The sequence below is a fragment of the Macaca nemestrina genome, chromosome 4 (assembly GCF_043159975.1).
Source record: "Macaca nemestrina isolate mMacNem1 chromosome 4, mMacNem.hap1, whole genome shotgun sequence".
Taxonomy (NCBI): domain Eukaryota; kingdom Metazoa; phylum Chordata; class Mammalia; order Primates; family Cercopithecidae; genus Macaca; species Macaca nemestrina.
Genome location: NC_092128.1, coordinates 27,739,548 through 27,751,591, shown reverse-complemented (window position 1 = coordinate 27,751,591; position 12,044 = coordinate 27,739,548). Strand labels below are relative to the sequence as shown.

General features: G+C 35.8%; 1 protein-coding gene across 4 annotated transcripts in view; it reads left to right on the top strand.

Moving 5' to 3' along the window:
* Positions 1-12,044, top strand: part of LOC105471375 (muskelin 1) — a 380,915-nt gene that overhangs the window by 267,868 nt on the left and 101,003 nt on the right. For all 4 annotated transcript variants that reach the window (XR_981107.3, XM_011723823.2, XM_071093953.1 and 1 more), the window contains 2 exons: positions 5,640-5,782; positions 7,376-7,464. Coding sequence is in view for 3 of the 4 variants with exons in the window: in XM_011723823.2 (XP_011722125.1) it covers positions 5,640-5,782; positions 7,376-7,464 (232 nt within the window). In the remaining variant the exon portion in view is untranslated. The remainder of the gene's footprint in view (positions 1-5,639; positions 5,783-7,375; positions 7,465-12,044) is intronic.

Below are 12,044 nucleotides of genomic sequence, written 5' to 3'. Positions count from 1 at the left end.
TCGTGATCTGCTTGCCTTGGCCTCCCAAAGTGCTGGGATTACAGGCATGAGCCACTGCACCCCGCCAGCTATGGATATTTTATATATGCCCTGTGTTAGTTTGAGAAAATTTCCTCCTGTTTGAAGTTTTCTGAGAATTTCTAATCCTGAATGGGTATCGAATTTTGTTGCTATTGTTCCACACCTTAAAACCTTTTTATGTTTCTCTATTTGTCCTAGAGCAGAGTCCAAATTTCTTAATATGGCCACAAATTACAGCTCCTTCCAGCAGAAGGTGCAGGCTCTTCTACCTCATGAGTCTTGGTTGGTCTTGTGATTTTCTTTGACCAACAGAGAAGTCTAAGGAAGTGATACTGCAACTTCTAAGCAAGGCCTATAGAAACTTAGAGATAACTGTGCTTGAGGAAAGCCCGTCTAGCTTCTTTGAGGTTGAAAGCCTAATCCCAGTTAGCCCCAGCCTTCCCATTCACCACTCCAATTAAGCCCAGTCCCCTAGCCAATCCATCAGCTTAATACAACTACATGAATGAATCCAGGAGCTACCAATGGAAAAGCTGTCTAGCAGACCCACAGAATCATGAGAAATCATGAACCACTGTTGTTTTAAGACACTGGAGTGATTTATTACATAACCTCAGATATACATAGATATAAAATCTGGACTTTTCTAGTCTCATTTTTGTACTTCCTGTTTCTTTGCCAGTTCTTCCCATCAAAGTAAGTGATATCACCAGCTACCCTGTTATTCAAGTCAGAAACTATGTCATCATCCTTGATGCCTCCTCTTTTTTCCCTGCATGCAATCTGTCACCAGATCCCATCAATTATTTCTCCAAAATGTGTGTCAAAACTGTCTACTCTTGTCCATCTCCACACTCTTCTAGTCCAAGTCTCCTTCATCTCACCTCTTTCCTGAGTTTATTGTGACAGAATCCTAACTGGTCTGCTAGTTCTTTTAATCCACTCTCTGTAATGCACATTGTGTGCATATGTGTGTGTAATGTTAATCAGATCATAGCTTTTTGTTGTGCTTAGTAGATCCCATTGCATTTATAATTCAGACTCCATGTAATTGCACAAACTGCATGATCTGGTGACTGCCTGCCTCTTCACCACATACCATTTTCTGCCCTGCCTACTAAGCTGTGACTGACCACACTGACATTTTAATAGCGGTACCTAGAGCTAATTTTCATAAGCATTCACTGCTTTTTTTTTTTTTTTTTTTTTTTTGCCTGGCTGGCTCTGTGCAGTAGATCGAATGGTCTCTCCCCCCACCCCCACCCCTACCAAGATATGTGACATCTCAGAATGTAACCTTATTTGGAATAAAGTGTTAGTAAATGTAATTAAGGTAGGGATCTCGAGGCGAGAGCATCTTTGGTTAGAGTGGCCTGTAAATCCAATGACAAGTGACCTTACTAGACACAGAAAAGACACAGATACAGGGAAGAAAGATATGTGAAGATGGGTGGCAGAGATAGGAGTTACGCTGTCACAAGCCAAAAAAATCAAGAGCCACCAGATACTGGAAGAGGCAAAGAAGAATCCTTTCTGTGATCCTTTGAAGGGAGCATGGTACTGCTGACACTGTAATTTAAGACTTCAGCCTCCAGAACCGTGAGAAAATAAATTTCTGTTGTTTTAAGCCATTGATTTGTTACAATTTGTTATGGAAACCCAGGGAAACTAATACACCCTATCTTACCACTGCACTCCAGCCTTGGCAACAGAGTGAGACACTGTCTTTAAAAAAAAAAAAGAAAGAAAGAAAAGAGAAGGAAAAAGGAAGAGTTGGAAAAAATGGAGTTGAAAAACTTACCAATAAAGTTAAAATGTGATTCAAACATTTAAAATTTTACCCACAATGTTCTTCAGTCAGACCACTATGTTTTACTTTAGATATTCTAGATTTTTATTTTATTTTTAATAACAAAAATTCTGTCGATATTTGGTTGTTAATACTACTATATATGTACAAACATGCTTTTCATTGGTTTTAGGCGTTTAGTACATGGGATAATGGATAGTGTACAACAATTTGTATAAAGGCCCATTTTTACTATTACAGTTACAAGGCTATGCTAAATGAATTGTCAGGGAAAGGTGATGTCTAAGACTTAAAAGGATGACTGAAGAGTGAGAGGAAGGGGGATATACGGGGATGAAGGGAGTGTGAGTTAACAAAAAAGATAGATATGAATATCTACCTATATTATCTTAAATATGCAAAGATAAAGAGTGCGAACAGACCTATATCATCTGTTCAGTATGCAGTTGTATTCTTAAAGAAACTTTGTATTACCAAAAGACACATTACTACACCTATTAATTTAATAGGGATAAAGAAGGTTAATGACTAGAGAATATCAGTTTAATAGTAAACAGTCCTTATAAAGTAGTGGTTAAAGCTTTGGTCAGCTGGGGTCAGTGAATCAGTAGAAATGCTTTTAGCTTCAACTAACAGAAGATTCTGTTACAGTGGATTAAACAAATAGGTTTTCTGGTTGTTGTTCCCTACGTAAGAAAACTAGAGAAGATTAAATTACTAATTTACAGAAAATAAACATTGAGGTAGGGGGTGTAGTCAACAAAATCCAGACTGTGGGAAAGTCTTAAGGACAAACAACCCAGTTTCTTCAGCAAAAAATTTAAAGGGCGAAAAATGCAGTTGAGAGACATCAGTGTATTAAAAGTTACTTAAGAGGTGTATTAACCAATCATAATTCATGAGCCTTATTTGAACTTCAAACTAGAAAAACCATTTTTTAAAATTAGACAATTGTGGATTTGTGAACAATGACAGGATTTTTTGATGCCATTATATTAAGGAGCTACTGTTATTTTTTTCTGGTATGTAACTATCATGAATATTCTTTAAGTCTGTATCTTGTGGAGAAACGTACTAAAATATGTACAGTTAATATGGCTGGAATTTATACAGGTTAAAGTGGCTGTGAATGAAAAAGTAAAACTGGAGGTAGGCTGCTGCTGATGAGAGTTGAGTGGCTCACTAATGTTTGTTATCTTTAAGATTCTCTTGGCCATTTCTCTTCATGGTTGCACAGTGATTGTTGCAGTTGTAACTGTTCATATAGCAAAGAGGCAGAAGAAGAGGTAGCATTTGTTTCAGAAAGCAAAAATTAACCCATTACAAGTTGCTGCTTGCATCTCATTGACCTTTGTCATATGTCTACCCTTGCCTGGAGGGTATCTAGGAAGAAATAGGGTGGGAATGGAAGTTGGGTCAGCCAACCAACAGTGTAAGCCAGAAGCAGATGACTGATTTTTGATCTCAACTCTGTCATTTATTAACTGTATAACTGTATTTCTTCATCTGTAAAATGAGGATGAAGAGAGTAACCTGTGTTCATATATTCCTCCCACTACTACTGTGAGTGAGCTATTGCATGTAAAAGTCTCAGCAGTGTGCCAAATAAGAAGTTAGTGCTCACAAAATATTAGGGTTATTTTCATTACCATTCTTGTCACCACCAACTTAATTCTTTTTTTATTGAGGTAAAATTCACACATAATATAAAGTTAGCCATTTTAAAGTGTATAATTCAGTGACAATTAGTGCATTTACAGAATTGAGCAACTATCACCTCCATCTAGTTCCAAAATATTTTCATTGTCCACAAAGAAACTTCGGTAAGGAGTATCTCCCTTTCGATCTCAGCCCAGCTTTTCACAACCACTAATCTGCTTTATGCCTCTATGCATATACTTGTTCTGGGTAAGTCAGATACCTTTTGTATCTGGGTTGCTTCCACCGTTTGGCTACTGTGAACAGTATCCCTGTGAACATTCATGTACAACTGTTTATGTGTATACCTTCTTTTTTTTTTCCACTTCATTTGGGTTTATACCTAGGAGTGGACGCTCTTGGTCATGTGGTAATTCTGTTTAACTTTTTGAGGCACTGCCAAATGATTTTCCACAGTATATCTACCATTTTACATTCCTCCCAGCAATGCATGAGAGTTCCAGTTTCTTTACAGCTTTGTCAACACTTATTGTTTTGCATTTTTAAATTATTATTATTATTGCTATCCTAGTGGATGTGAAATCGTATTTTGTGGTTTTGATTTACATTTTCCTGGTGACTAATGATGTTAAGCATCTTTTCATGTGCCTGTTGGCCATTTGTTTACTTTCTTTGGAGAAAGGGCTATTCAGGTCCTTTATCTATTTTTAAGTTGGGTTGTTTGTCTTTTTGTTGTTAAATTGTAAGGGCATTTTTAATATATTCCAGATACCAGACTCTTATCAGATACATGATTTGCAAATATTTTCTCCCATTCTATAGGGTGTCTTTTCACTTTCTTGATAGTATCCTTTGATACTAAAGTTTTAGTTTTGATGAAATCCAATTTATTTTATTTTGTTTGTACTTTTGCTGTCATATCTAAGAATCCATTGCCAAATCCAAAGTCATGAAGATTTGCCTGTAGTTTTTGTCTAAGATGTTTAAATTTTTAGCTCTTATATTTAGGTCTTCAGTCTTTTTTTTTTTTTTCTTTCTTTCTTTTTTTCCGAGCTGGAGTCTTGTTCTGTCATCCAAGCTGGAATGAAGTGGCGTGATCTTGGCTCACGGCAACCTCCGCCTCTGTGGTTCAGGCAATTCTCCTGCCTCAGCCTCCTGAGTAGCTGGGATTATAGGCACCTGCCACCATGCCCAGCTAATTTTTGTATTTTTAGTAGAGACGGGGTTTCACCATGTTGGCCAGGCTGGTCTCGAACCCCTGATCTTGTGATCCACCCCCCCCCCCCCCCCTTGGCTTCCCAAAGTGCTGGGATTACAGGTGTGAGCCACTGCACCCGGCCAGGTCTTCAGTCCTAAAGGATTGATGTTGGATCAGTTTTTATCCATTTTGAGTTAATTTTTGTGTGTGATAAGAGGCAGCAGGACCAGCAAGTTTATTCTTACCACCTTTATCATCCAATATCATGAAGCATGACGTCTCTCCAACAAAACATCTGAATTGTTTTTCTGAATAGCTTTTTCCAGCATGTGTTCAAGCAGTGGTGATTTTCCTCTTAATTTTTATAATAGGGAACTGTCTGCATGATGTAAATTGTTCTCTATTTAATTGATCCCATTTTATCCAATGTGCAGTAGGAAAACGAGCTACATTAGACATATCTAGAATAGATGTGGGTTTTAAATTTGTAAACTTGGCAGGGTTGATTAGTAAATCTTTGCTTCTAGATCTAAAAATTTTAGTGCTGCTTTGAAACGTTGATTTAGTTATTGAAGTAGAGTCCATAGGAATATGTAATTGCTATTTTTGTATTCTAATCTTGTTTTATTTGGTTTTGCATAGTCTGGTTATATCTTTTATTGAATACCATTCTTTGATTAGAAGTTATCTCACTAGTTCTTTTTTTCCCCCTTCACCTGCAGTGTTGGGGATAATGTAGTTTTGGGGATCTACTGGAGTGAAAAGTGGTTCTGGTGGGATAACCTTTAAAGGCTGTTATGTACTATTCAATAACTTAAAAAAAAAATCTGCTAGTACAGGATGGACAAGGATGAACCTTATACATTCTCCTGTTAACTGGCAATAGTTTTAAAGTTGTCTAACATTTGTTTTAAACAGAAGAGGATAAAATTTGGTTGTTTCTGTTTTTAGTACTTGATTCTAAAACTCGAAAGGCCTGCTATAGTTCAGAATATCACATTTGGAAAATATGAGAAAACTCATGTTTGCAATTTGAAGAAATTTAAAGTCTTTGGTGGCATGAATGAAGAGAATATGACAGAGCTGTTGTCCAGGTGAGTTATGGTTATGGGGAAGAGAGCTGTCTTCTAAACAAAATGTAGTCTTAGTCTCTTTGTAGCTAATCTGCATGGTTTGATTTTTCTTTCAAAGGAGAAAAGAGTATTCCTTCTCTTCTATTCCTAATGCCTTAGTTTAATACTGTGGGTTGAGTTAGCTTTCTTTCTTTCTTTCTTTTTTTTAAACCAACAGACCCTAGTTAATATTTTTACCAAAGAAGAATCAAACTTTTTTGTTTCTTCCTTTTTTAATTGTATTTTTGAGCTGTTAATGACTTCAGAAATATTTTCAGCTTTAATAATTTTTTTTGCTATAATCTTTGCTGTAAAAAAATACAGGCTCTTTGCAAAAGGCTAAGATTAATTGCCTTAATCCAGAAGCAGTGGTTTACTGTAAGTTAGAGACTAAAAAGAGGAATGTTTTATAAATTGAAAGATGCATGCCTGTCACTTGGAAGGAGCTCAGTAAATTTGAGTTTTAATAATATTAGACAACCAGGAATGAATGTGTTAATTTGCTGCCCAGCAAATGAAAAATCAGATAGCTAATAGAATGGACAAATGAAACCATGGAAATTTAGAATATATTTGTGATGGCTGGGCACAGTGGCTCACGCCTGTAATCCCAGTACTTTGGGAGGCTGAGGCAGGCGGATCACAAGGTCAGGAGTTCAAGACCAGCCTGGCCAACATAGTGAAACCCTGTCTCTAATAAAAATACAAAAATTAGCTGGGCATGGTAGTGGGCAACTGTAATCCCATCTACTTGGGAGGCTGAGGCAGGAGAATCGCTTGAACCTGGGAGTCGGAGGTTGCAGTGAGCCGAGATCACGCCGCTGCACTCCAGCCGGGGCAACACAGCAAGACTCTGTCTCAAAAAAAAAAACAAAGAATGTATTTGTGATATGGTATGGCCCATTAACATAATATTTTATATAAGCAAATACTCTGTACTGTATTTGATTTCAGTCATGAAAGTATTTCAGGAAATATAATAGCAACCTGAGGGTGAGTGACTTTCCCATAAATCCTTGTGTCAGTCCTAGTTGTTTAAGTAGAGAGGTGATATGCATTTATTTTTATTTAGGATAAAGCAGATGCTATTAAACAGAGTAAGGCTGGCTTTGAAAATTTTTTGAACTATAAAGGAAACATTGGCATCTCAAAATTAAATAACTAAATTCTTCGGCGAATTCTAATATGTGGTTTTGTTTAAGTTGTTGGATTTGACTGTGAATTGTTTTTTAATTTCCTTCTTACCATTTGAAAATTTTGTTATATTCAGTTATCCATTCAGGACACTAGGCCCTGTCACACATTTTTAAGCACTGTAGCTATATTCTTTATAATACTGAACATTTTTCATTAATTCTCATGTAATTCAGAGAATCCAGTTATAATGCTGTTGATTTGAATGTGCTAGTTTTGACCTATATGCCCATGTTTAACTACTTGTTTATGTTGTCTTGGTCATAATATTTTGAGCATTAGTTTGAACTTAAAACCTGAGTATGCATTAGTTCGTGTTCTAGTACATTTACTAAATTATGAAGTCAGATTTAACAGCCTTATTTTTTTTTTTTCCTACAGTGGCTTAAAGAATGATTATAACAAAGAAACATTCACCTTGAAGCATAAAATTGACGAACAGATGTTTCCTTGTCGATTCATTAAAATAGGTAAGGTTTTAGCATTTGGGAATAGAAACAAATTCTTGGTATCATTAGTTAGCAAACTATAGCCCATAGACCAAATCGTGCAGGCCCCTCGTTTTTTTAAATACAATTTTATGGGAACATTGCTGCACTGGTTTGTTTACGTATTGTCTGTGTCTGCTTTTGTGCTACAGAAGTAGACTTGAGTAGTTGCAAGAGACCACATAGTCCACAGAGCCCACTAAATTTACTCTTTGGCCCTTTACAGGAGAAGTTTGCTGACTTCTGCTTTATATAAATTCATTACTAAATGGCAGTTATTTCAAGTGGAATCTTTTCCATATGTTTTCTCATTTGAAAGTTTTCTTAGATTTTATGGGATCTAGTGATTTGATTGCCTTAATTTTATGGAAGGTTTATCACTTATACTAAAACAATAGTATTCTAAAACCAAATACTGATAAAATCCTTAAGGCAGTATGTTATGGTTATTATCTGTTATGTTCTTTTATTTTATTTATTTTTTTTTAGTTAAATGCTGGTCAGACCCATTAAATTTATTTAATAACCCATTGATAGGTTATAAATCACTGTTTGAAAAATATTACCTTAAGGCATGTATTTCTTTAGCAAGTATTTTAGCTTAAAAAAGTATTTATAATGCATCCTCAAAATGAGTATTTTTCAGGTGATTTTGTTTCCTTTAGAATTTATTATTTAGAAGGTAGGGAAGTTGAGGACTTAAATCCTGGCTAACACGGTGAAACCCCATCTCTACTAAAAATACAAAAAAAAATTAGCTGGGCATGGGCGCCTATAGTCCCAGCTACTTGGGGAGCTGAGGCGGGAGAATGGCGTGAACCCATTAGGCAGAGCTCGCAGTGAGCCGAGATCACGCCACTGCGCTCCAACCTGGGAGACAGAGCGAGACTCCATCTCAAAAAAAAAAAAAAAAAACAAATCTTCTAATTTATAACCATATTGCATACTTTTGAGAATATTATATTAATATGGGGATTAAAGTGAATTAGATACTTTGAAGAATAATAATAAAAGCCAGATTCCACATTTTGATTTGGGAGAATAATTACTCTTTTGGAACAAACAGAGTCATTGTTTGCCAATCTGTCAAGAGTAGCTGCCGTTTTGTTTTGTGACTCAGATAGTTCTGTTGGGCAAAAGAATATTTGAGGTCTTAAGAAAGACTGCTTATATACAGAAACTGTTTTTGGAACAGTTGGATTCTAATATGTCACTTAGTAGTATTATAATTTCTGTTATAATAAATACTTATAAATAAAAACCTATATTCTATTTTCTTATAAGAATTTATGAGCAAGCAAATTTTAAAAATAAATTTAACTTTTGGTTATTTCCTTCTTTTGTAGTGAGTAATGTTTTCATCAGTATTTAGATTTAGCAGTTCCTAAAGACCTTTGCATAGCTTTAACAATTTTATGATTTTATATTTCAAGTATACAAGAAGTGGAAATGGGAATCTTTTCTAGCTCTGTCAGCCTTTTTTCCCCTTTCTTTTCTTTTTTGCTGAGTAGTTGAATATGTGCACTTAAAAAATTTCCCCCCAGCTTTACTAAGGTATAATTGACAAATAATTATATATATATTTATGGTTTACAATGTGATGTTTTGACGTATGAATACATTGTGAAATTATTGAATCGAGCTAATTAACATATCCCTCACCTCACATACTTAAGATTTTTTTGTGGTGAGAACATTTAAGATCTACTCTCTGAGCAATTTTCAGTTGTTATTACTGTAGTCACCATGCTGTGCAGTAGATCTCATTCTAGATGTAGAACAGTAGATAAGTTCTACAGTAGAACTTATTCTTCCTGTTTGACTGAAACTTTTTACCCTTTCATCAACAGCCACCCATTTCTCCCATCACCTTTTTAATTATAGGGCATAATGATGTCTTTTACTTGATCTAGGGTTAGTTTTATGGTATTTGGCAAAATGTTAATTGGAGCTTTCCAAATAATAGTAGACACTTATTAGCCCATTTTCTATTTAGAATATTAATATATAGATAACTTAGTATGTCTTACTTTTCTCTAAAAGATGTTAATACCAGTCAGCAGTATCTGCTTCCCAACCCTTTCCCAACATTCTCTTAAGAACTTTTTGTTTTAAGTAATATAAAGAAATATGGAACTAAAAGGCCATATGTTAGGTCAGTAGTTGTAGTTTGTCATATTTTCTTCAAAAGTTATTCCAGTAGAGGACCTGAATGATGTATAGCTCTCTCTTGGTGGTAATTTAGCACAGACGTTTATTTGGTTCAGGTAAATTGTTAGAATTTGACTTAAAAGAAAAAAAGCCTTTGAGTATTTTACATCTGTGTTCTATAGTGACATGTTTGAAAGATCTTGCTGTATTTAAAAAACAAGTTAATGCCTATACGGCACAATTTCTAAATTTAGTCAGCCTTCAATTATTCACAGTAATGGAGGAGAATAGAAGCAAGGCTAACACAATGGCAGATCATCTCCAAGTTGTTTATTGACATGTAACTATAATAATTTTCATTTATAATGAATATAGCTTATTCATTTAAGTTTTGCTTAAAGCAAATTGAAGTAAGTTTGGTCATAAATTGTTAACAAGGAAAATAGCCCACATTTCTACTGTGTGGCAGGGGTTAAGTTTTAAGATCTGTTGTGGGTAATTCAGAGTACCAGCAAAGCTGAACTGATATCATTGGACTGCCTTCCTTCAGGTAAATTTTACTTTCTTAAGTTACTTTTTGTATAAAATGAGGATGTTAATGCTTTTTCTGTCTAATGGTAGGATAGGTAGCTATATTGGATATTTTCTTGAGTTCTGTTCTAGTTTGTGGATCTGGGGTTTTAATTTAAGAGAGCATTTATGGAAGAAATGATTTCATTTTGGATATCTCTTTTGTGCATTTTTATACTTATATTTTTAAAGCTTGTGTTTACATGCCTTCTTAACATGTAGTATTTTAGGGACTATGATGGGAATTAGTGTAGAAGGAGAGTTGGCCTTAGAAAGAAGCTTGGTTTTAGATAAGACCTAGAGGTAAAAGAAAAATTTAGTAACAGAGGTGAGTTATTAATTGGGAGACTGGATTCCCAAGGACAAGTTAAAGTTTGGAAAGGGAAACCTCAGCAGGAGACTAGATCAGAGGAAAGTAAACATAAAGTAGAATGGGATGAGGGTATTGGTTACAGATGGCTCGAAGGGTTTACATTTGGATTCATAGTCACAATAACAGCTGTATGAGGAAATCAGGGGTAGGTGAGGGCAAAAGGAGGTACAGGGTCTTGGAAGGATTCAGGGGGAGTCTTGGTTTTTGGTAAATGGAGGGATGTGGATTTTTGTAAAGGAGTCAGCTGCAGCCTGGATGATTGTGGAGACTTCAGAGAGCGGCTTTTGCTCTGGCTGGATGTAGCGTGAATTCTGAGCATGAAGTCTGAGTATTAAGTCCAGGAAGCCCTTTAGGAGAGCATGTGGAAAAGTGACATTTTGGAAGTGTACTATTAAGAGGAAAATTAATATAATAATAATAGATAACAGCTAACAATTATTGAACACTTAGTATGTGCCAGTTACTGTGCTAAGTATACTTATGTCATTAAATCTGTAGTAGAATAGTAGATGCACTATTTCAGAATAGTTAATCTTGAATTTTTAGGATCTCTCAGAACCTCTTTTTTTTTTTTTTTTTTTTGAGATAGAGTTTCGCTCTTGTTGTCTAGGCTGGAGTGCAATGGCACGGTCTCGGCTCATGGCAACCTACTACCTCCCATGTTCAAGCAATTCTCCTGCCTCAGCCTCCCAAGTAGCCGGAATTACAGGCATGCGCCACCATGCCCGGCTAATTTTGTATTTTTAGTAGAGACAGAGTTTCTCCATGTTGGTCATACTGGTCTTGAACTCCCGACCTGAGGTGATCCGCCCGCCTTGGCCTCCCAAAGTGCTGGGATTACGGGTGTGAGCAGTGGCAGGGGCTTGCCGTGTTGCTCAGGTGGCACAATTAGAGCTCACTGCAACCTCCAGCTCCTGGGCTCAAGCCATGTTCCCACCTCAGCCTCCCTAGTAGCACACCACCACACCTGGCTAATTTTAAAAACAATTTTTTTCTAGAAACTGAGTCTTGCTGTGTTGCCCAGGCTGGCCTTTTTATGAAAAAAGGTGACACACAGGGATGTTGATTATATTCATGTCTGATTGTCCTGTGGGGAAAAGCTGAATCCTAGAAAACAAACTGCTAGCCTTGGGATATGTATTAGGAGTTTCTAGTTCTTTTATTTGATGAGGGAGGCATCTTTTATTAGGGAACAAAAACATGTGCCTGGAGCTTTAATTCACTTTTAGATTTCTTATAGTATTCTATATGCATTATTAGTATTGTTAATGATATCAAAAATCACTGGCATTTGAAGTGAGTGGACATGATTCTGCTCATTTTTTACATTCTCTTTTAGTCTTGAAAATTAATTATATTGTTTATTCATCTGTAATATATGATGCCCTTTGGTGAGATAACTTCATGATTTACCTCCTTCCTCTAAAGGTATTCTTTAAAGGTATTAAAAATTATAACTAATTTTATT